This window comes from Pongo pygmaeus, chromosome 2 (assembly GCF_028885625.2).
Source record: "Pongo pygmaeus isolate AG05252 chromosome 2, NHGRI_mPonPyg2-v2.0_pri, whole genome shotgun sequence".
Taxonomy (NCBI): domain Eukaryota; kingdom Metazoa; phylum Chordata; class Mammalia; order Primates; family Hominidae; genus Pongo; species Pongo pygmaeus.
In genome coordinates this window covers 111,153,791-111,178,828 of record NC_085930.1, presented here as the reverse complement: position 1 = coordinate 111,178,828, position 25,038 = coordinate 111,153,791, and the positions used below count along the sequence as shown (strand labels likewise).

Below are 25,038 nucleotides of genomic sequence, written 5' to 3'. Positions count from 1 at the left end.
CCAAATAAACTACCTGGACCCAAATACTTTGCTCTAGGTTCCGCTTCCAGGGAGACTCAAACTGAGACACATAGTAATAGAGTTTTTAAGCTGGACACATGACTGCCTCTTATAAAGGCTATATTGCTCAGCTGTGTATTTTAGCCATGGGTGGCCATGTGATTAAGTTTTGGCCAATGGGATGTGAGAAGAGGTGACTGTGCAACTTCCAAATCACTCAGTTGCTAGGAAGGGGCATGCCATCTTCTTCCCCTTTGCCTCTTCCCACTGCCTGGAAAGCAGAAGCAGCAGTGCTCAACCTGGGCCATGTGGACAAAGGTCTTTACCTCCTGATATTCACTCCCTTGTGTAGCCTCCTCCCACATTCAACCAAGAATGGCCTCTGTGATTAATAGAATACGGCAGAAGTGACAGTGTATGACTCTCACAGATAGTCATAAAAGGCAGTCTATCTTCCATTTCAGTCCCTGGGGTCCGTCACTCTGGAGAACCAGCCACCATGACATAAGGACACTCAAGTAGCCCTGTGGAAAGGTCTACATGGAGGAGAAACCAAGGCCTCCTTCCAATAGCCACGTGAGAGAGAAAATGATTGGGAATAGATAGTACCCCAAATAAACCTTTAGATGACTTCAGCCCTAGCTGACATCTGACTGCAAACTCATGACAGGTCTCAAGCCAAACCTGTCCAACCAAGTTTCTTACAAATTCCTGATCGACAGAAACCATAAGACATAATAAATAATTTATTTAAGCCACTGAGTTTTAGGTTAATTTCTTATATAATATTAAATAACTGCTATGGATTGAATTGTGGCTCTCCTGTCAAAAACTTACATGTTGAAGTCCTAACCCCTAGTACCTCAAAATGTAGCATTATTTGAAGTAAATGTCTTTACAGAGGTAATCCAGTTAAAATAAACTTATTAGAGCGGGCCCTAGACCAATATGACTGATGTCCTCATAAAAAGGGGAAATTTGGAGACATATGCCACACAGGGAGAATGCCACGGGAAAATGAAAGCAGAGATTGGGATGGTGCTTCTTCGAGCCAAGGAGTGCCAAAGATTGCCAGCAACTACCAGAAGCTGGATGAGAGGCATGGGATTCTCATAGTCCTTAGAAACCAACCCTACTAACACCCTATCCTTGGACTTCTGGCCTCCAGAACTACAAGAAAATAAGTTTCTGTTGTTTAATCCCCCAAACTTATGGTACTTGGCTATGGCAGCCAGAGCAAACCAGTACAATAACTGATACAGACAACATCCAAGGGATAGTGGAGTAGAAAGACCAAAGAATTCTGGGCCTTTCATGTCACAGCAAGAGCCTCCACACCAACTCTGGCTTCTCTATGAGAAAGAAATAAATCCCTGTCTTATTTAAGCCGCTGTTCTTCCCATCTCTAGCCCACGTAGCTGAAGCTATATCCTCACAAATTCAGCATCTAAAACTTCCTCTCGACATGTGCTGTCCTGACAGATTTCACATGGAAATGAATCCCCAGAATAAAGAAATAAATTGAGATCAACACTGTCATCAAGATTGTAAAGACTGTCTTCCTTTCGCACACAGACAGAGTGTTTCTTCCAGATGGAAAACAGGTGGGGTTGGGTGGAAGGGGATGCAGGAAGCCCTTACCGTGAAGGAGCAGCACATCCTGGCAGGACTGAGGGGGAGGTCTGGAGTAACCACACTGGCTCTACTCACTCTATGGAGACAGAGCAGAACATCTCTCTAAGGAAAAAGAAAGGGCACCACGTCCAGGAGAGACTGCCCAGGAGCGGAGGCCAACAGGAAGATTCAAAAGAAGTGCTTCTTTCTGTCCTGGGCTAAAACAAACCACACGTACATTCCCACTCCTTCCCAAGGTGGCCTCTTCCATTCTGCTGTCCCTGAACAACTTGAGGACTAGGGAATTGGAGTGGGAACATGCAGTATTAGAGAACTCTTTCTTTTTCACTTAACATGAAGCCAGCGTATACTGGCCTAAGCAAAGAAGAGATTTATATATCAGAAACAGAAAAGTTCACAGGGCTTCCGGTGCAACTGGATTCAGGAACTCAAACAATGTCATCAGAAATCTGTCTATCTCTATCGCTTGGATCTGATTTCCTTGTGTTTGCTCAAATCTCAAGCAGGTAAATATGCCACAGCAGCAGCAAGCTTACATTTTCCCAGCTTACTAGCGGAAAAGCAAGCTTCTTTCCCACAGTTCCAGCAAAAGCCCCAGGGCTGATGCTCATTGGCCCAGGTTGGGGCATGTGACCATTGGCATGACTCCCATTGGCCAGGCCTGAGGCAGGTGCTCACTACTGGAGCCAGAGGGGAGGATAAGCCCTACCCCATCACTGAACTACGTGGGTCAAGAGTAAAAGAACTGTGGCTTCCACCCCATCAGAAGGGCACTGGATGATGGATGAACTCTGTGTGGTGTGTCTTCACACTGACACCAGGAGGATAAGGAAGTGAGTGACTCCCTCAGCTGAGTGGCCGGCATGTGCCAGGCTAGAGCAGCCTGGCTATGGCAAAACATCCAGCCCCACCGTGTGGACGGGAGGATAAGACCCAGCCCTAGTCTGGCCTCAGACTGAGGGTTCCTCAGCCCCAGGCTTCCCCATGCATTGGCACTCCTCCAGACCAGGAGTAAGATATTTCTTTATTACGCACAGTTCTGTACTTTCTTATTCCTCCGTATGGCCCTCCACTGGTGGCCAATTACTCTCAAATGTGGTCTTAGCTCCAGCAAGCCTTCAGCCTTCTACCTTCTCTCCACTCTCCCACCATAGGTTACACACACACAATCATTCTTCCACCACCAGTCCAAGACCTCTCCTCCGACCCTCCATTTCTTCAGAGCACAGTTCCCGTGAAGCCCTTCCCCTAATCTGCACCACCCAGAGAGACTAAGCTCTGCCTGCAATCTCCACTCACACCCTGCCTCATTCCTACAAGAGACACTGGTCTCCCCACTTAGCCTGGGAGCTCCCAGGGCAGGAGTTCAGCTTCCTCCTTGCTCCTTCCCCACCCCAATTCCTCCCCATGCAAGACAGAGGACAGACAGGCCTACCCCCAAAGAAGGGGTTAAATAATCTGAAAGTTAGGGTCACCACAAAGCAAAAGAAGCCAGTGGTCAATTCAGGGTGGCTTCCCAGAGTGGCAGCAGGCGTCAAAGTTCATGTGGGCTGCAGCAGAGCTGCTAATGCTGTCAGGGTCCCTGTCGTTATCCCTCTGGGCCCTATCCCATCTCAGGCAAGAATAGGCCTAGGGGCAAGCACAGCTGGCAAGTGACTCAGGCCTGGGCAGGATCCAGAATAAAGAGGAAGTGAGAGAGGTGTGCATAGCTGAGGCTATTTTTACACAGACCTGTGCAAACAGAGGCATGAGCTGGTCTGGCCAGTTCCTCCCCTCCCTTGGCACCCGGCCTGGAAGTCCCTTACCAAGTAGGCAGTGCCCACTGGGTTGGGAGCCAGAGGGAAGGAATGGGTGGGTAGAGAAAGGGCAGATGTAAGAACTGCCTCCAGGTATCCTAGAGACACAACACCTTGGAAGGTGATAAGTGTTACGAAAAAGAGTAGAGAGTAAAGAGGTTTAGGAGTTTGGGGGAAGGGAGCAGTTTGCAGTAGTAAGGAGGGGGACTGGCATTGAGAAGAGAGGTGGGGAGCCATGGGAATACTGGGGAAGAGCATTCCAAGCAGAGGGTGCCGCCGGTACAGACTGAAAAGCAAGAGGGATCTAGGAATAAATTTTCAAAATAGCAGGGAGGCTGGTATGCCTTCAGGGAGAGCAGAAAACAGGAAGAGAGGTGAAGGGATGTGATGGAGGCGTCACTCAGGGCCTGGTACGCGCTGGGAACTAAGGAGCCACAGGATCTCGCTGATGTTTTAAAATGTGTTCCACAATAGTCAGTCTGAGAGAAATGTATTAAGTAACACCACAGGGACACAAACAGCAAACTTTGACAGGAGGATGCCCGTGCGCAGAACCCACAACCCAGTTTCTTCAAAAGAGAGCCTGCAAGGAAAAGAGAAGCACAGGCAGAGAGATTGAGGGAAGTCTCTGTATGAAATTTGAATGTGTGAATCGGATTTAAGCAAACAACTGATAAAAATAATAAATAAATAAATAATCAATCAATCAAAGCACTTATAAGGCAAGGAATGAAAATTAAATAATGATTGGATATTGAATGCTATTAAGGAATTTTGGTATTTCTTAGGTGTGAAAATTGTGTTGTGTGTAATGGTATTGTGGTTATTTTTTAGAGTCCTTATCCTTTAGAGGTACACACTGAAATATTTACAGATAAAATGATGGATCTGTAATTGGATTCAAAATAATCGTGGTTGAGGTAGAGGGACAGAGGAAACAAATTAAGTGATGGGTGCATGGAAGATCATTATGATACTTTATTCATTTCATGTATTTTGAAGTTTTCTTTCTTTTTTTTTCTTTGGTTTGTTTGTTTGTTTGTTTGTTTGTTTGACATGGAGTCTCACTGTGTCACCCAGGCTGGAGTGCAGTGGTGTGATCTCAGCCCACTGAAACCTCCACCTCCTGGGTTCAAGTTATTCTCCTGCCTCAGCCTCCCAAGTAGCTGGGGCTACAGGCGTGCACCACTACACCCGGCTAATTTTTGTATTTTTAATAGAGCTGGGGTTTCACCATCTTGGCCAGGCTGGTCTCAATCTCCTGACCTCAAGTGATCCACTGACCTTGACTTCCCAAAGTGCTAGGATTATAGGTGTGAGCCACCACACCTTGCCTGAAGCTTTTCTTAACAAACAATAATAATACTCAATCCAGATACTGAGATTGGAGAATGGGGTTCCAGAGATTCTGAGGAAGCAATTGTGGTGAACAGGTGAACAGGTGAGCAGGTGAGGGATGAGTTAAAGATGACCTGAGACTGGAAGCAAAGGGTGAGAGAGAGAAGTCAGGGATGCGCTTGCAAGAAAAGACTTCCCCTTCCTCCCCTGGCTGCAGCATTTGGCTTCCTCTTCCCTCCCCACTCCCTCCTCCCCTCTCATTTTTTTCTTCTCTCCCAACTTTCCATCCTCTGCCCACCCTCCTCATCCTTCGTTCCTTCCTTATCCCTCCTCTCCTATCTCTCCTTCCTCTTTTCTCTTCCTCCTGCCTCTCTATCTTCAGCAAACATCTTCCTGGCCTCCTTCCCAGCCCTGCACAGGTGGTCCTATCCAGCTGGTTTTTCTCTGCAGCTAGGTTGCCAGGCAGCTCCAGTTTGATTCCCCTGGTCACCACCACCCCTAGCTTCCCAGGCCTGCTCTCCTTGCTGAGTGCTGCCTTCACCAAGTTTCCTCAAAAGGAGAAAAGAGGGTGCTGCTGGGTCCTCTCCTCCTTCCGCAGAGCAAGCACCACCACAGCCTGAGGTTGTCCTGGCCCAGCTTGGAAGGGAATGGAGGTGAGGACCTGGGGAAAGCGTTAGGGACCCAACTTGGCAATGAGAGCATGAGATGATCTTTGCTATTCTTCTCCTGAAAATGATTCCTCTCACTGCAGAGGAGGGTGGAGGCTGGAAGAAAAGCAGAAGTGACCTCAAGACACTTCCTGTCCAGGCATTTGTTTTCAAGTGTCAAGCCTGGGGACCCAGGAGGAGAAGGGGAGGACTTCCCTGTGATTCCTCCAAACTGTCTCCCTTGAGCAGCACTAGACTCACTACCTGCTCCCCACCTGTTCTTTGCCTGCTCCCACCTAAGCAAGGGGACTGCAGGGTACACAGGAGGCTGGGTCCTGGACACCAGGCCCCAGACCCACCAAATCCTCAGTCCCCAAAGCCCCAGGCCCTGAACTAGCCAGGACCATGCAGGCTGGGCTACTGTGGGTCTTGGCAGAACCAGCAACCAATGGAGGGCGAGAAGGAAGGAGATCTCTAACATTTTCCCAGAACAAACCACGCAGGAACCCAAGAAAGGCTGAAGTTCTATTTTTTGCCAATCCGGTGTAATGAGAGTATAAAGCCAAAATTAACTTGAATTCTAGAAAATAAAGACAAGCCATATTTCCTGAACCTGAGTCAATGGATTGAGATTCCATCCAAATGAAGGAAAAGCTAGGAGGGAGTTGGGTGTCTTCTGGCTCCAGTGAGACCTGAGGCTGTCTGCTGCAGACCCCAGATTGCAGGCCACTGTCCCTGTCCAGTGGCAGGGCACCAGCCTACCTTGCCACTGTGGGCAGCCATCAGGGAGAGGGCAGCCACTCGCGAGAGGGCCTTGGGACCCTAAAATAGCTTTGTCTCCCCAGGGAGAGTAGACACACACTCCCAGGGCCGAGCATGGGGCTGGCACTCTGGTAATCACAGAGTAATAAAGATGATAAGAAGAAGCATTTAGTGAGCATGGCTGCTTGCCTGTGGGCACAGTCGGGCCTAGGGTCCCTAGAGGCCTTTATGCTGGATTCCTGTGGCTGCAATGGGGGACAGAGGAGGGATTAGAGCTGGGCTTCCCCAACCTAGCTCAGATCTCTTGCTGTCTTTGCCTGGTCTTCAAGCCACAAGCTTGGCCCCAGTCCTAGAACCCATCCTTCAATTGGGGGAATGACACAGTGGCTGTTGCAAAGGCCCCAGGTCAGAACCCAGGTCTGGCTGATGGGTCAAAAGAAAGTTAAATAGATACTCCCACCCCTGCTCTGCAAGGATCAGGATATGGCTGTACCTGGATTTCTCTGGGTGTTTCTTCAGGGTCCCGAGGTCCTCGTCAGAGTAGCACAGACCTGGGCTGTGCTCTACCTTCTCAGCCCATGGGAGCCAGACTCTGGGCCCATACCTTTCTGGAAACATCTGGTTTATCAAGGGCAGCTACTCTATGACCAGCCAGGGTCCTCTCCTCCAGTCTCAACTCCTACCTGGCAGGTGAGGCTGCCTCTGCCCACACCCATCCTGGGCCCAGGTCCCCTCACCTCACCAGGCAGCGGCCAGCAGCATCCTGCCTAAGGCACAGCAGCTGACAACAGACCTGCCTCAAACCTTCCCCAGTGGGGCAGCAGTGGTTTGTCTCCCTTGTCTTAGCTCAGGAACTAAGACAACTTTGTACTTTATTGACCCTGCTGTTTAATTTTTGCTTTTATGCTTATGTATGAACATGAATTAAACATTAGACATTAAATATGTATTAAATTAATTCATAGATATATATATTTATTGATATCCATGAAATTATAAAATGGAAATACAGTTTTTTTCACTTACCATATATTTGCTTTGTTTTAATATCAGCATTACAATATCTCGTAGAATATGTCGGAAAACATTTCATCTTCTTCACTGCTTTCAAACAGTTTGATTACACATGAGTTATCTGTGCCTTAAAGGTTTATATAATTCTCTTTTAAAACTATCTGAGCTTGGCATTTTTTAGGGGTAAATTTAATAGTTTATCTTTCTCTAGAAAAGCACCCATTTCACCTAGATGTTCAAATATATTGGCATTAAGATAGTATTCCCTCATAGCTTTCAAATATACTCTATTCTCGGAACTATGTCCTTTCTCTTGTATATTTCCACTTTCATTTCTGATCAGCCTTGCTAAACCTTTGTCTATTTACTGGTGTACTCAAGAGGAAAGTTTACTTTATTGATCAATTCAATATTTTATTTTGATTTCATTGTTTTCTGTTTTTATAGTTACTAATTCCTTCTTTCTTTGGATTTATTATTTTTTCTAGTATATTTAGCTGTTAACTTATTTCTCTAATTTTGTCTTTCTTGTTTATTATCAATGTAATTAAGGCTACAAATTTTCCTCCAGTTACTAGAATGTTCATATCTCTTATTTTAATATTCATTGTTATTCATTTCTAAATAATGTATAATTCCAGTTTTTACTTCCTTACCATAATAATTACTTAGAAGGGTGATTTCTGATGTTTTAAAATTTATTAATTGTCTATGCATGAAATATTTCCAAACATACAGGAGAAAAGAATAAGAAAATCAAACCCAAATATCCATCACCCAGTTTTATTAGACCTTAATATAATGTCATATTTGCTGTAGATTTTTTTATATATATTTTTATCTTTTTTGAGACAGAGTCTCACTCTGTCACCCAGGCTGGAGTGCAGTGGCGTGATCTCGGCTCAGTGCAACCTCCGCCTCCTGGGTTCAAGTGATTCTCCTGCCTCAGCCTCCCAAGTAGCTGGGACTATAGGCGCCTGCCACCACACATGGCTAAATTTTTGTATTTTTAGTAGAGACAGGGTTTCACCATGTTAGCCAGGATGGTTTCGATCTCCTGACCTTGTGATCTGCCCTCCTTGGCCTCCCAAAGTGCTGGGATTACAGGCATGAGCCACCATGCCTGGCCTGCTGTAGACATTTTTTAAAGAAATAAAATATTCAGTGCAGTTGAGAATCCCCTGTGTATCCCTCCTATGGTTGGCAGAATTCTAAGATGGCATCCAAGATTCCTGCCTCCTGGTGTGCACACCCTGTATAATCCCCTCCCTGTGAGTATGGGTGGGCCTGACTTAATCAGGTGAGCCCTTTAAAAGGAGGTTCTAGAGTTCAGAGACATAAGTCAGACAGCTTCAAAGCTGCAGCAGATACTCTCCTGCTGGCCTGTCAAAAAAAGCAAACCTCTATGTTGTGAACTGCCTACAGAGAGAGTCACATGGCTAGAACCTGAGGTCAACCTCTAGGAGCTGAGAATGACACCCAAGTCAATGACCAACAAAAAAGTAGGGAATCTTATAGCTGCAAAAAATTGAACAACCTGAAAGAACTTGGAATAACAATGAAAACTGAACAACCTGAATGAACTTGGAAGAAGACCCTGAGCTTCATATGAAAACACAGTCCTGGCTGACACTTTGATTTCAAGCAGAGGACCCAGCTAACCTTTATATGGACTTCTGACTCTAGAAAATGTGACATAATAATGAGTGCTGTTTCAAGCAGCCACATTTGTGGTAGGAGTTCCAGACCAGCCTGGCCAACATGGCGAAATCCTGTCTCTACTAAAAATACAAAAATTAGCCAGGAGTGGTGGCGTGCGCCTGTAATCCCAGCTACTCGGGAGGATGAGGCAGGAGAATGGCTTGAACCCGGGAGGCGGAGGTTGCAGTGAGCCAAGATTGTGCCACTGTACTCCAGCCTGGGGCAAGACTCCGTCTCAAAAAAAATAAGCTAATACATCTCCTTTATTCCGTTCCCCTCCCTCTCTTTGCAGAGGTAACTAATAACATGCCTTTGTGTTTATCATTCCTGGACATGATTTACACTTTTACTGCATAATTAGTATCCATAAAAGTTACATAGTATTGTTTGCAGATAGTATTGTTAACTCTATAAAAGTAACATTGTACCACACATATCATTCTGCAACTTGCTTTGGTTGCTGGACACCATATTTTTAGTTACATATACACATAGAGGGAGATGTGGCTCTCCTTATTCTGAGAGCTGAAAAGAATTCCTGAGAGAAGGGTGTTAAACTCTTCCACTATGACTGTAGATTTGACAGTCCCTCCCTTTTTTACATAACTTGAGGCTATAGCATTAGATGCATAGACGCTTGGCATGTTTATATCTTCTTGAGAGATTGAGTGGTCTAACAATGTGAACTATCCTCTTTGTGCCTTTTGTTTTCTATCTTAAATTCTCACTCATTCCCATTGACTATGATGATTCATTTTTGAAATTATTTCTAATACTTGATTTGATGCTTCTATTTATCATATATTTTTATTTTTAATCCTCTCATATGAACAATCTTTATTTTTAATCTTCCCAAACAAACAATCTTTATTTTTAATCCTCCCAAACAATCTTTTATTGGATACAAGGAGTTTTCTTAGTTTCATTTTTCTTTTTTCTGGTTATTTGGGAGTTACATACTTTCTTTTTTTCCCCAGTGGATACCCTCACATTTTTAACACACACACTAATCTCTGGTGGCATCAATTATGTTAAACTCCATGTCTGTTTTGTCCTGCCTACATTATCTCCCTTTTCCAGAATCTCTGCCGAAGGTCAGCTACACACAGGAATGCAGGGCTGGGAAGGGGGAGGTGAGCGTGAGAACTTTGAGATCCCCTGTGGAGTTAGTCTGAGTTCTCCCTGGGCTAGGTGGCCTCACCCCCCTCAGGAATTCACTGCCTCAGAAATGAGCTCTGAGAGATGATGCAGTGCTGTCTGTGGTTATGGGCACCCTCTGAAACTCAGCCCCTCTGTGCCCTACCTACCTTGAACCTTGCCCCTAACTCTACTTCCTCCCTGCACACACTGGCCTAGCCCTGCTCTCAGACCCCTGGCTGGAAGTAGATGTGTCTGTATGAACTCATGCCCACACACAAGGGCACACACTCACATGCTCTTACACGCGGACACACATGTGTACACACACACACACGCACGCACACATGCACACTGCAGCAAGCATTTGACCAGAAGCTGTGGCTGCTTTTGAAAACAGGGTGGAGCAGTCCTCCCCTTTAGAGTCTCCCACACTCCCAGCACCATGACCCCTGATATGGTTTGGCTGTGTCGCCACCCAAATGTCATCTTGAATTGTAGCTCTCATAATTCCCATGTGTTGTGGGAGGGACCTGGTGGGAGATAATTGAATCATGGGGGCGGTTTCCCCGATACTGTTCTTGTGTTAGTGAATAACTCTCATGAGATCTGATGGTTTTATAAATGGGAGTTCCTCTGCACAACCCCTTTTTGCCTGCCTTCTGCCTTTCACCTTCTGCCATGATTGTGAGGCCTCTCCAGCCACATGGAACTATGAGTCCACTAAACCTCTTTTTCTTTATAAACTTCCCAGTCTCAGGTATCTCTTTATCATCAGTGTGCAAATAGAGTAATACAACCCCCTTGCTAAGCTGTCTGGTGACAGACTGCTGACCCCCTGGACCAAACTGAGCCCTGGGGTTTTGAGGGAAGGAGTTCTCAGGCTTTTGCTCTCTGCCCAGACCAGGAGCTCCAAGAGTAGGACCTAGGTCCCCTCTTCCCATATCCCCTGGAGCAGGATCTCTCTCACACACTTCATTCTCCATGCCTCAGTTTCCCCTCTGTGGCAGCTGCAAAGGGGCATCACTTGGATCCCCCTCTAGAAAGAGCTTGCCACTCAACTGTGAGGAGGGCAATGAGCTGGAGCCTCTAGCCACATTGCCTTCAGGCTCTGGTCAATAGGTCTATGACTGGGCCTGTCAATGCTCTTCCTAGACAGCCCTAGACATTAACCAAGCACAGTAGGGTTACTAAGGCTTCTATTCCAGCCTTTGCCCTGGAACTCGCTATCAAATTGGCAGATACTTTTTCAGATCTGCAACGCAGTCTGAGTTTCTCTCTGCCCAGTCCTACTTTCTCCTCTTTTGTCTCTCACAGGTCCCCCTGCCATCCAATAAACGTTCACACTCCTAACTCCACCTTAGCATTTGCTCACTAAAGGACCTGAACTGACACACCTATAGTTAGCACCACCCTTCCCCCCAACAGAGCTCTAATCCCCAGCCTCCAGGACCAGGAATAGCCATTTCAGAACTTGTCCCTGGGCTTCATTTCCAAATCTGTTAAGTCAGGATGATTCCTTCTCCATCACCTGCTCTCTCGTGAACTTGGTTTTCTTCCTAGATGCAGGTGTAGCACCAGCAGAAGATCCCCACAATCCCACACCCAAGCAGTGCTAGGCTTCCCTGCAGAGGACAGCCCATGTCTAAGTCACAGTCACATCCCCAGCCCCCAGATGAGTGTGGGTGGTGAGACATGCAGGGTGAATGAATGATATTCACTGCATGCTGTTATGGAAGGGATGAAGGGAATATTTCTTCTTTAAATGCCTGCCCAGGCCTCTCCTGCCCCCCACCAAATTACAGCCTGGAGTTAAGGTGCATCTTCTCACCGGAAGAACTGGCCCCAAAAGAAGGTGCACCCTGGGGAGGTGGTGATCACTCCATATTCCCAGAGCTACCAGCCCCACTCTATGGATAAAGACCAAAAGTGTAGGTCCCTTCAACTCAGAAGCCCGGAGAAAGCAAATGTTGCCTGCATCCAGACAGCAATGTGGGTGGCTCTGGCAGGGGAATCCTAGAGCAGTGACTCCCCCAGCCAGGTGGTTTCCTCACCAACTCCTAACCTGGCCTCCACCGTACAGGTCAAGGCCACTCCGTGGCCCCCAAGCCCCCTTCCCACTCAACCACAGAACCTCACCACCATGAAGCCCCTAAACTGGAAGCCTTGAAGGCAGTGAGTGCACGATTCTGAGAAGAGGCGAGGGTGGCACACAGCGCATGGATGAGACAGGCAGGAAGCCAGGCAGGCTCAGAATGAGTAACTGCAGATTCTCTTTGTGCCATGCCTGTTGTCACGGGGGATGGCAAGTGACTCCACTTCTCTCTCTTTCCTGCCACCTCCCGTGTCCTTGGCACCCATGTGATTCTGACATCCAGAAGGGATATGAGATGCGGCTAGAGACTAGGGACAGGTTTTAGGGATCCCAGAGGGGAGACTTCAGAACAGACCCCCCCAGGGAGGAATCCGTGCAAGAAGGACATGCGGTAACAGAGAGTAGGAGGTGACTATGGCTCTCCTCCTCAAGCCTGGACTGGGAAGGCAAGGCAGACTCCAGAGGGGCTTAGGCTTTGGACAGGGTGGGGAGATTGGGACCACTCCCTTAGGTAGTCCATCGGCCCCCCCGCCTGCTTCTGACATCCCTCTTCCTCCAAGAAGCCTTCCCAGATCAACTGGGTGCACAAAAGGATGGCTTCCTCAGCAGATTCTACAGGACTCCCCAAGAGTGGGCCCACGGATGACCCCCTTCCCCTCAGCGCTTCCAAACACAGGACAGGACATTCGGGAAAATTAGTTGAAACACGGTCACATTTAATGTTGGTTGAATTTTTTAGGCTTTTGTTTGGTTTTGCTATATTCTTTCTGCTCTTTTCATTTCTGAATATGTTGTGTGCCCTTTGATAGGTAAGGAAGGGTGGATCCCCCAGGAGAACAATTATGAAAGAACAAAGAAGTGATGTTTATTGTGAAGCATCTGCAAGGAAACAATTATTTCTGATTCACCTACTCCCTTCCAGGGAGTGAGGCCTGCAAAGGCATCAGATGCCTTCCCGGCCACTCACTCACTCACTCACTGCCTCCAGCCTGGCCATCGAGCCCTCCAACAGAGGAGAGGAGGGGTAGTGTGGGCCCCCTTCCAGAGCCAGGGGAAGGCAGCCCATCCCCACCAGTAGACAGTCCCTCTCCCTCCCTCCCCACCCTGCCCACCAGCCATCCACTGGCGGGTCACATGGCAAAGTGAGGTCTGCCTCTCCAATCCTCACACCCATCATACACCCTCAAGTGTCCAAGAACCTTGTCCTCCAGGAGAGCAGGAGAACTTCAACAACCCTGGGGAAATTACACATTAATGATAGGATTTCAGCATCCTGCAGCTGGCTAGGTGCTGTGTGTGTATGCATGTGTTGAGGAGTGGGGGCTGAGGATTCATGGCACCCCAAACCCACAGATTTGCTCTTCACATCTAGGGCTCCTAGGACACCATGCCAGCAGAAGTAACTTCCCAGGAAAAAGACACAATTCCACTGTCCTGCCAGGGAACTGAGACCCGAGACGGGGTACACAGGGTCATAAGGAGAGACAAAGACCCCTGATTTCTGAGCTAACAGCAGCCGTCAGGGGTGTGGATAGCTGAGGAGATGGCTGAGGATCATTCAAACACTCCCGCCATTGGGAGATCGAGTACAAACCCAAGAAAGGCTAGGACAGAGGCATCTCCACAGCTCCCAAATTTAAGGAAGGGCCTGTGTCCAGGCTCACTGATTATATCCGGAAGGAGGTGGAAATTGCAGGGAGCCCAGTAGCTCCCCAAGTTCCCCTCATGGCAAGGGGATGTCGCCCATCCACCTCTGTGCCCCCCGTGCACAGCACAGGGCCTGGCACACAGAAAGAGATTAATAAATGTGCATGGAAGAAAGGAGGGAGGGGCTCCATGGTGGTGAGGTTCCCTTTAATGAAGGGAAGGAGGAGAGTGGGGGAAGGGAAAAAGAGCAAGTGCAGGAGATGGAATGCTGGAACGGAGGAAGAAAGAAGAGGAAGAAGAGAGAGTGGAAAGAAAGTGTAAGCACGCCCTGAAGAAAGGGCCAGGGCACTCATCCCTTCCCGGCTTTCCCCCACTCCCCTCAAGCCCACCCCATGGCAGCATCCCAACGTTCCCTCGCTGTAGGGAGGGAAGCCCTGGTGGGTCCTCAGGGAACTCCTGCGCGCCTGCTGTTCAGCCAAAGCCTAGCGCGGAACCTCCTTCAGGTAGCCGCACATTCTGCTCAAGGCTCTGGGACCCGCTGCCCTCTCCGCCTCTCCACTGAACTCCGCCCCTCCTTCTATCACACGGCTCCGCCAGCCACTCTATCCCGCCTCCGCGACCACATTTCCAGCCTCGATTGTGCAGGCCCGAGCCCGTAGAAAGAGGGCCAGCAGCCACCTGCGTTTGGTCCACAAGAAGACGCGCTCCCAGGGAGCAGAGCTGGTGACCCCGCTCCCCATGCCAGGGACGAATAAACGAGAAGAGGGGCTGGCCCGGTGTCACCCAGCGGCCGAGCCGCCGCCCCTTGGAAGCTCAGCACCAAAGGCAGGCGGCCAGGATCCTGGCCCCTCTCTGGACCCCAGTATCCCCAGCTGTAAAATAGGGAATGCAGGAGGAGGACGAGGTCTGTGGTTCGTTTTAGGTCAGCTGCGGAGTCGGCCCGCGGGCTGGGAGCAGACCTCGCTCCCCACGCGAGGGCGCTGGCACTTCAGCCCAGCCTCCCTGGGGAGGTGCCCTGACCGAGACCGGCGAGGGTGCGGACACCCCATCCTCCCTGGAGCAGGTCCCCCGAGGCTTGAAGGGCCAGGGCACCCAGCAGGTGCTGAGCGCGCCCCGCCAGGTCACCCGGGAGCAGGGAACACCAAGTAACCCAGAGTCGGGCCTCTTTCGAGCCCTCGCTTCCTCTCGTCCGGCTTCTTCGGCGCGAAGGATGAATTGGGGCTGTTGAAAATGGATCAAACAACCCGATCTCTGTCAGCCCCTGGCCACGTGCTGGGCCCCAGCTCGCAGCCTGGGAAGATAAGTGGCACTTCCTGTCTCGTAATCGGATTTGCGCGCACGAACCCTCCGAGGCACAGGTGGGAAATGGGGAGCCTGGCGGGGAGGCCTCCTGGAGGAGTTGGCTCCGAGGGTAGACATGAGGAGCGCCCTGGGATGGGGCTGAGGGGGCGTACGGAGGTGGGAACTTGGGAAGGTCGTGAGCTAAGCATGGAAGGATGGGATGTGTTCGGGTCTCGAGATTCCCGGGTGATGAGCCCGGAGGGGCGAAGGCCTATGAATGTCTCACGACGGAAGACCAAGTTGTGGGATTGGCAAAGAGAGCGCAGAGCTTCCACACTGGCAGGGGCTCCCCAGCCCCGCCCCATACCTGCGCGGCGGCCCCGCCTCCACCCATCCATTGGCTAGACCCGCCGCCCGTCAGACGAGCCCCCGGGGCCCGCCCCCAGCCCTGAGCTGCGCCTCTTAGCTCTGGGGCCCCAGCGCCAGCGCCACTCTGCCAGGCTCCCGGCCATCGCCCGCCTGGTGCGCCGCCCGCCAGCTCTTTGCCCGCGCGGGGCAGCCCGCCGCGGGCTCAGGGCAGACCATGCGCCCGCCAAGTCCGCTGCCCGCCCGCTGGCTATGCGTGCTGGCAGGCGCCCTCGCCTGCGCCCTTGGGCCGGCGGTGAGTGTTCGCCCGGCCGCCCAGAGTCCCGGCAGCCTGGGGTTTGCGGAGGGCGGGGGAGGTGGGGGGCGGCGGGAGCCGGGCCGTCTGTGCTCGTGTCTGTGTAAGAGGAATAGGGGACATCAAGCATCTCGTCTCGCCTCCTCCCACCGCTCCAGACCGAACCTAGACGCAAGGGCTGGGATATTGGTCGTGCCCAGTCCCTCCCAGCGCAGCTCGGAGCAGGCACAGCATCAGTGGAGGGGCAGCGAGGAAGAGTGGGCCCCAGACTTGCCTTCCTTGTCGTGGTTGCGGGTGCGCAGCGGGGTGGGGCGGCCAGTGGGTGCAGGGTCAGGTACTATGGCCGATTGAGATGGAAGGTTTAGTACACCGTAGGTGACAGGGAGGATGTGAGGGCCGTTCTTGTGTGCTGTGACCGTCTAGAGGTGCCTGTGGGGTGTCAGCAGCAGAACCAGTGCTGGGGGCCCCAGGACTTGAGAAGGGGTTCTTGGGATCAGGTGAGTGATAGGCACATCCCTCCCTGTGGCCTCCCACTGAGCAGAGCAAAAAGGTACCAGAGCCCAAGGTGGAAGCTGGTGGGCAGTGAGGGGCTAAGGGTGGTGGTTAACAGGAGGGACCAGGCCTGTGCATGGAGAGAACTGAGCAGGAAGCCAATGCCAACAAGCAGTGGCCTCCCTCTTCCTCCCACTTCTGCTTCCTCTCAACGTGGGTATGTGTATACCCTTGATACATGTGTACTCGTGTGCCCCATGTGTGGGTGTGATGTGTGTGTCTGTGGCTGGCTTACCTGGGCTGGGAGGCAGATGCTGATTGAGGCAGGAGATGCATGGATCATCTCACTCTAGAACAGGGGAGACCTCAGCACTCATTGAGTCTACTGAAGCCCATTTTACAGATGGGCAAAGCGAGGTCCAGAGACACAAGAGCCACATCTGTCTCCCACCAGTTAGACCTAGACAGAGGTTGATTTTCTTCCTACCCCAGACTTTGAGTAATCTAGAGTTGCTGCTTAGGCAGGGCCTTAAATGCCCACTCCAAGTTGGCTGGGGGAGGGTGAGGAATCTTGATTATCTAGTTCATTCTCTCCCATGATCACTTCCCTTACCATCACCTCCACCAGAGCAGGTATCTCTGTGTTTCCATCTAGCAGATGTCTTGAGCACCCTGGGAATGGGAAGCTCATTGCCTGTCCTAGGAGCAGACCTCTGACAATTGGCAGGAGCCTCACCTCCACCCATGACAGCCATGAGACCCATCTCCTGAGCACTCAAAGTCTTACCAAGCTCTGTCCCAGAGACCACAGCTCTGGCACAACTTGCATGAAGCCTTCAGGCCTCTCCAACCACCGTCTGGCCCTCCCAACCCCGGGTTCAAGCTACTCAAACTCTTCTTGGATGAGCCAGGGATCTTGGGACCACTGCTGACACCCCATTCCTCCATCCTGAGAAGCTTCTGAGCCCAGGGGCAGAGTAGATTCAGAGAGGTCTCCTTTCACACCAGGCCACTTCTACTTCACACTTCCTGAGACGGCCCAAATCTGTCTCCTCCCTCCAATGCCTACCCTCCCCCTGTCTTTCCACATCTTATTCGTTTAATGCTCAACTCTATCTCCTCCTCCAGACAGCCTTCCGTGATTGCTCCAGCCAACTCAACCCTTCCGCCTCTAACCCCACCCTTCAGCCCTACCCACCTCCCAGGCTGGGCTATTCTGGCCATCCTATGAGGTCAGGGACTGGGGTCTCTTACATCCCCATGTTTCTTACAGCAGTGCAGGGGCTGGGTCCACAGAGAGAGGAGAAGGGACTCAACCAGGACTGGGTGAGGGCAGGCTAGACTGAGGGGTCCCTATTTCCCTCCCTGCTTCTCCTTCCTCCCTACCAGCTACCAATCGCTCCCTCATGGAATGGGGCAAACCTGCTCTAGCTGGATTCGGTGTGACGGCGGGGGTGGGGGGGGGCGGGGGTGGGTGCCAGGAGTTATCAGAGTCATAAAATGGCAGCTGCAAAGTTCAGGTTGAAGGCCCAAGGCCTTATCACTCCTGTTTATGGTGCCCTGACTTCAGCCTGGGAAGGAGAAATCTCTGAACAGGGAGGCAAAAAAAAAAAAAAAAAAAAAGGAAAGAAAACCTCCAGTGTCTCAGAGGAGGAAGTCTGCCCCAAGGCCACCTGTCAAGCCTTCTACTGCCCCTGCCCCCCAGACAGCAGGCACAGGGACTCCTCATCCAGAAGCAGAGCTGCTCAGGGCAATGCCCAGTACGAGGCTGGGGCAGGAGGGTCACAGGCCTCCTCCTGGGAAATTCTCTATCTGGTGTGGGAGACCAGACCCAGTGACTTATGAGAAAGAATCCAGGTGGATGTGGGGTACAGCCTCCCAGAACTGGGGCAGGGGTTGCTGAGAGGAACAGTCAGGGGAGGCTCCCTGGAAGAAGCAGGACTGTGCCCTAAAGAGTTTGACCAGATGGGCCAATCTTTCACCCTAAACCATAAAACAGCCTCTGTTGACAGGACCAATGGGCCTGCCCCCAGAAGGAGGAGTCCCAGGGGCTGGGAGAGGCTCGGCTTCTCCCCCACTCTGAGGTTGATCAGTGGCCACCAGCTCCTGAAGGCCTTGCCTTGCCACCGGCATCCTGCTGCCCCTGCCACCTGCCTCTAGCCTCTCCAGAGGCTGACCACAGCTGCCCAGGCCCTCTTGGCCCCCAGCAGGCCACCCTGTGAGCTTTGGGAAACATGGCCACATCTGGGTCAGACCTCCTCCTCAAGTGAGGTTACCACCTCAGTTAGGCCTGGCCAGGGCTCCCAGGGTACCATGCTGGAAAAGCGAGCCCCTTTGGAAGTTTCCACCCTCCCATCCTGGTGCACTAAGACTAGGCCTTCTCTGAGGTTCGTGGGACATCCTTGGGGAGCCCAGGCTGGGGACAGGAGACCTGGTCCTCACTCCACTCCATGGCAATGGCTTGACCTTGGGAACATCTTTAACCTCTGTGGAAGGGCCTCGGGTTCCTCACCACAAAAGGGAAGGTGAGAGGCCTCGGCCCATTGTGCAGGAGAAGCGGGAGAAGAGGGTTAGGCTGGAGCCAACTCTGCCTCCTGAGTGGGACATAATCTACCCCTGGAGCACCAGAGTCTCTGTGAAATGGGGTTTGTCTTTCAAGCAGGACTTCTGTGAGCTTTGAAGGAGGTAAAGGCTGTGAAGGTAGCTATGTGAACTGTGTGACTGTCATCCCTTCTCCTACGTCCCCAGCTTGGGAGCCCTGTGGAATCTTATACAGCTATTTCTGGCCTCCATCTGCCCACAGGTTCCCAGGGCAGCAGGAGTCCTGGGGAATGGGGGAGGTGTCCTCATTAGGTGGCCAAAACATTTTGGGGGTAAGGCTCCAGGCCTAGGTAGGCAATGGGGCCTCTCAGAGCAGATGGGCCTTCACACTGTGGGCAGCCTCAGTGGAAATCCAACATGGGCCATGAGACCAGGATAAGGGCTCTAACCTGCCACGTGCCACAACTCTGCCATTGCTGGGCCCTTCACTGTGGCCCCTTTGGCCATGGAGCAGGGAATGGGGCCTGGGGACTATGCAAAGCCTAGTCCCTTTCTTAAACCCTTCTGTTCAACCCCCAGATTCTGCCTTCCCCTATTTGACTTTTTAACACAAAATGATTTTTATTGTACCCATTGAAAATGTCAGTATGTACAAACTCTCTCACATAACTTAGAAGTATTTCCTTTTTTTTTTTTTTTTCTTTTTGAGATGGAGTCTTGCTCTGTCACCCAGGCTGGAGTGTGGTGGTGTGATCTTGGCTCACTGCAACCTCCAGCTTCCAGGTTTAAGCGATTCTCCTGGCTCAGCCTCCCTAGGAGCTGAGATTACAGGCTCCCGCCACCATGCCTGGCTAATTTTTGTATTTTTAGTATAGACAGGGTTTTGCCATGTTGGCCAGGCTGCTCTTGAACTCCTGGCTTCAGGTGATCCACCTGCCTCAGCCTGCCAAAGTGCTTGGAATTACAAGCGTGAGTCACCACGCCTGGCCCCTTAGAAGTATTTCTGAAGAAGAAAAAACAGTTTAATTTCTCCACCACTTGTATAGTGTTTTAAATTTTTACTTTTTTTGTGAAAATTTTTAAACAAGCAGAGACAATATTATAATGAACGTGCAAATACCCAATTCCGAGGTTTGACAATTGTTAACATCTAACAATTAATATATGCTTCATTTGCTTTTGGGCTGAAGTATTTTAAAGTAAATTATAAACCTCCTGACCTTTTACCCCAAATCATTTCAGAATGCATCTCTAAAACCAAAGGACACTCTTCTATATAACTATGATACTGTCATTACACACCTAACAAAATTGATAGGAATTGCTTAATATCTAATATTCAAATATCCCCAGCCAGAATGTAATGAAGTGCCACAGGATGAGCGGTGATATTATCCAGGGCTTGGTCTTCTCGCAGGAGTTTCATGTCTGTGTCTGACGGGACTGTCCAGCGAGCTGGCAGGGAGAAAGCAGGGTGCCTTGGCAGTGAGCGTCAGGCTAGCCTCCACTGGGCAGGACTCAGTCTTTTCGTGCAGCCCCTCTCATGCGGCCCACTATCTCTCAGGAAGTGCCTCCTACTACCTAACTTCAAAACAAGTTCTTCCTGCACAGCAGGTCACCAGAGGAGGGGGAAGAGGCCACCAACCAATCTCCATGTACTAAGGACTCATAGCCTTGTGGCTGCCTGTGCTGGAGTCCAGCCCTCTGCAGGTGGCTCCAAACACCAACGTCACCCACAGGCACTGTGTTTATAAGCGGAGTCCTGCAAACTCCAGTTCCCTAGGTGTGGCCAGGATTGTGAACAAGCGGCAGAGGATTTAAACTAAATGCTTAGCCTGTGTTCCTCTGCAAATAAAGGCTTCATGCCCCCAAAAGAAACCTTCCAAGAAGAACCCTTAGATGGGAACAAGCTAAGTGTCTGTGCTTGGGTTCTGCTAATTATGAGAGCCCTTGTCCTGATATCACTCTGAGATGTGGAAAGTTCTTACCCAAAGCACAATCCTGTATCCCTATGTCTCCCCCTCTTCCTCCCCATCCCCATCAACACTCACACAGCAGTTCTCATTTTCCTCTTCTACCAGAGCTCAGCCTTCCCCAAGAGGAAGTGAGGCTGGCAAAAAAAAAAAAAAAAAGAATTTGCAGCGGGGAGGCTTTGGGCTGTTGGCTAAGGGATGTAAAAATACAAGGAAGAGAAGAGAAATCAGTATGGGGCGAAGGTAACTGGCAGACTCGAGACCTCTGGTGGGTACGGCTGGCACTTGTTAGTGGGTAGGACCTTCAGCCTACCTGGGGTTATGCAAGGAACTATGGCTGTGGCTAGGCTTGGGTGTGGATGGCAGGGGAAGCCTGGCATGAGGACTGGACTAGAGCTTTGGCAGTCACTGCTAACCCCCCTGGTGCCTGGCTGGTGTCTTTTACATGTGACCCTCAACCCCAATTCTAGAAGTAGGTGGTATTGTTATTGTCCCCATTTTATAGATGAGGTTGAGTAAATTGCCCAAGTCATCCAGCCAGGAAGAGGCAGACAGTCTCATTCTGGAACCTCTGGTCTGAACTAGGCTCTGCCACCTCATGAAGAGGGGCTACTACTTCCAGGGTGGGCGATGGCGTGTCACATGCTGCGCTGGGACTTTAGATATTTTTAAAATTAGTAAAATGTAGAAATCTGAATTGACAGCTCAGTGAATTGTCACATATGTGTACACCTGTGTCACCACTGCCCAGGTCAAACTATTACACATTCCCATCACCCTAGCAGGCTGCTCTGCAATGAGGGGAAGTCTTATTTTGGTTTCCTTTAGTGCTCTCTGCAAAGCTGCGAGCATGTTTCTCCTTTCTTTTGTGACTCCTGGATCCCATGATCCAACTTACCTTCATAGGTCCTTTACCTGCTCCTTTCCTGCCCTTCCTCCTCCCCCCTTTTCTCTCCTCTCTCCCCTCTTGCCTCCCAACTACAAGGTCTGCACGTCCTCGCCCACTCACATGCAAAAGCCAGCAAGGACGGGAAGCTGGGCTGCTGTCCCGTGTGCCTGTGATCACACTGCTTTCTCTCTGGGTCCTCCATTCCCCGTGTCTCTTTTTTACTCCATGATTTCAGCAGGGGGCTGGCGGAGTAGAGTAAATACGTCGTGCGATATGAGATGGTTTCTGTAAAGGGCTGTGGGGTCATGGGGGAGAGGGTAAATGGAACCACTCCTGAGCCCCCTGTCCTCTACTCCCCATTCCCCTGCCTCCGTTAACAGTTGCAGCCTGGAAAAAAATAAAATAGCCCTCTTGACAAACCTCAGAAGCACAAATCATCCATGGAGGCTCTGCAGGCTTGGCAATTTGCAGACAGTTCTTTCTCCTGCCTCACCTTATCCAGCCTGCTGCATTTTGTGCTCCTCTCAGAGACCAGCTTCTCCTCCGAGAGACTCACACTTCCTGCTGCGCTACTTGGCTCCTCCCGCCCTAGTTCTCTGGCCCCAGATGATGAGGCTGGGGCTTCTGATTCAAGGCAGTAGCTGTGGTCTCAGGCTTCCCTTGAGGGGGTTGAACATGGCCTATGAACCTGAGCGTGGCCCACCCTGTCTTTCAGAGCCCCTTGCATCTAACAGCTACAACTCCCAGCATCTTCACCCGTACCCCTATCACCACACCTAGCCTTTGCTCCAGATCTCAGAGAACCCCACATGGAGAGGAAAAAGCAGGGCTTTCTCTCTAGCCCCTCACCAATTCCTGTGCTGGACTGAGCTCCAAAAAGTAAGCTTAAAGGCATCCTGACCCTGCGTTGAGCTGAGGCTAGAGAGTTTTAGGCCAGGCTGGGCTCTCAGCACCTTCTTTAGGACAGGAGTTCCTAAGCCCAGAAGGGACCCAGGCTGAAGAAGACTGAAGAAGTCCACAGCATCTTCTCCATCCTGGTCTTCTTCTGTCCTCTGCCATGGTGTTAGCTGGATGTGGGAGGTGAATGACAGGGAGTTGGCAGGAGAATCCTGAGTCTAGTTGGAGACAGGGACTAACCAGGTCTTGTTCATTCCACCTGCCCCCTCCTCTCTATGCCCCCTCTTCTCTATACCCACTGTCCTGCCCAGGCTTCATCAGTTCCTGCCTGGACTGGTGCAGTAGCTTTCAGCCCCACCACCTGCAACCTGAGGGATATTTGTAAAATATGTATCCCCCATCCTCAGTCTCCTGCTTCAAGTCTCTGTCGGCCACCATGGCCTAGGAGTGAAAGCTCACACTCGAAAACTGGCATTCCAGGCCCTTCCCAATCCTATCCCAGTCTACATCTCTCGACTTGTCTCCTGATGCCCCCAGAACTCCTTGCTGCAGCTACACCAGGCTTCTCACAACCTTGCATGTATTAGGCATTTTCATGCCTCCATGCTTGTGCACATGCTGCTCTACTTTCTGGGGTGCTCTTACTCCACTTCTAATTGTCTAATTTGTACATCCTCCATGACCTACCTCTACAGAATGAGTGCAGCATACCCATTCTGTAGAAAGCCCAGACTCCAGCTATATCCCACCCTGGAACACTTCCCTGACATCAGCAGACTTGGCTATATTCAGGCAGGGAATTTTTCAACGCTCTCTGTGTGCCTGAAGTCCAGAGGGATAATGAGGATGTTTAGAATAGGGAAATAAATAAGTGGGAGAGGAAGTCCAAAGTCTGCCTGAATTCCTCAGTGATAAGGACTAGAGGGAGCTGCCCTGGCCCGGTCCCTCAAAGGGCAATGGTTGACCAGAGGGCCCAAGGCGAGGCTGTGTTGAAGGATTGATGCAGTCCAGACCAGCGGTCAGAGACTTAGGTCCCATCTGGGAATGCGCATTTGCTGGGTGACCTCAGGTCCCTCTTTGGGTCTCCATTTCCTCTACCCCTCTCCAGATAGGGCTTAACGCTAAACTAAATTGTGACAAAGAGAGAGCTCATCTTCCAGACCACACCCACTGTTTCATAAACACCACAGGCTTCGGTACCCACCCCTCCTTTCTCTCCAAACTGCCTCTAAGGAAGGGCTCTGTGTCTGTGCTGCTGAGGGAGCAGAGTTGGCTGGAGAAGTTGACCCAACACTCTTCTACCCTCAGAGAGTCGCAAGCAGAAGCTGCCAGAAATCCTAGGCGCTCATGGTGATTGGGAAACAAATATTTCTTGGCAAACTACCTGGCCACAGTCCTGGCTTAAGAAGGCCCAGAAAGTGAGGACGTCCATTATCTTGTCCTCAGAGGTCAAGGCTGGACACTTTTCTTTACAGTGACCAACAGAAAACTCAACTGATCCAAGCCATAAAGGAAAGGCATCAGCTCATGTTGCTAGCAGTAGAGCTGGTTTCAGGCATGGCTGCATTCACAGACCCAGACAATATTAAGAGAACCTGATTTTTCTCCATCTCTCTATTCTGCCTTCAGCTGTGTAGTTTTCATCCATGTGTTCCACTTGTCAACAAGAAGACAGCAGAAGCTTGAGCCCTTGCTTCCTTTAAGGTTTCCAGTCTAGTGGGAAAAACCAAATTCACTTGCTTAATCACTTAATCCAAAGTCCCAGGAGTGAGCCTCCTGGCTCTGAGTAGCCTGACTCAGGCCATGTGTCAGGCACTGTGGCCAGGAATGCTCTGATGGACTTAAGCCTTGGTCACATGTCAATCTCCTGGAAGAGGGTTCATCAGAACTCCATGAACTAGAGGTAGGGAAGGAGGTTGTTTCCCAGACACAGATGAGGACACGGCACCAGAAGAGAGTAAAGGATGGTGGAAGGCAGAAACAATAGATATCTGCTACCATCCATCCTGTTTTCAAATGTCTCATGACATTTCACAGTGTCATGAGAGGTGAGAATGGACAGGAGAATCAGGAGAGGCTGGGAAGGGGCCAGAAGGCAGAAAGAACCCTGTTGCTGGTGGGAAATCGGGTTGGAATGGTACCTTGGTGAGAAATGTGCTCCAAGGCAGGCAAGACAGACCAATGATGGGACACAAGGCAGGGTAGCCAGTACCCAGGTTCCTCTTCCAGAAGCCACCTCTGAGATCTTCCTGGCCACTATTCCCCCTATACTTGAGGATGAACCAGCCACAAATCCCTTGAGACAGAGTGTCTTGAGCATTTCAGCCTGAGTAACCCTTATGGGAAGGAGAGAAAGCACATGACCCCAAAAAGGAACCACAGACAGTTTCCTTGAAGTCTCCTATCTTTTAACAGTTATATGAATAACTGTATCATGCTCCATCACACAACTGTGTTACTTTCAATAAGTTTTAAATGACTTACCAGCTAATGTCTTTACCCTCATCGGCTGGTAAAGGTGCAAGATGGAGC

General features: G+C 50.5%; 1 protein-coding gene across 6 annotated transcripts in view; it reads left to right on the top strand.

Annotated features, from left to right (window-relative positions):
• Window positions 1-14,933: 14,933 nt before the first annotated feature.
• Window positions 14,934-25,038, top strand: part of VIPR1 (vasoactive intestinal peptide receptor 1) — a 35,692-nt gene continuing 25,587 nt past the window's right edge. For 4 of the 6 annotated variants that reach the window (XM_054483360.2, XM_054483363.2, XM_054483368.2 and 1 more), the window contains exon 1: window positions 15,539-15,714. In XM_054483360.2, coding sequence (XP_054339335.1) covers window positions 15,637-15,714 — 78 coding nt within the window. In that variant the 5' untranslated portion in view covers window positions 15,539-15,636. Of the gene's footprint in view, window positions 15,131-15,538; window positions 15,715-25,038 lie in introns of those variants that run through there. The other 2 variants (XM_054483365.2, XM_054483366.1) reach the window with 2 other exon arrangements.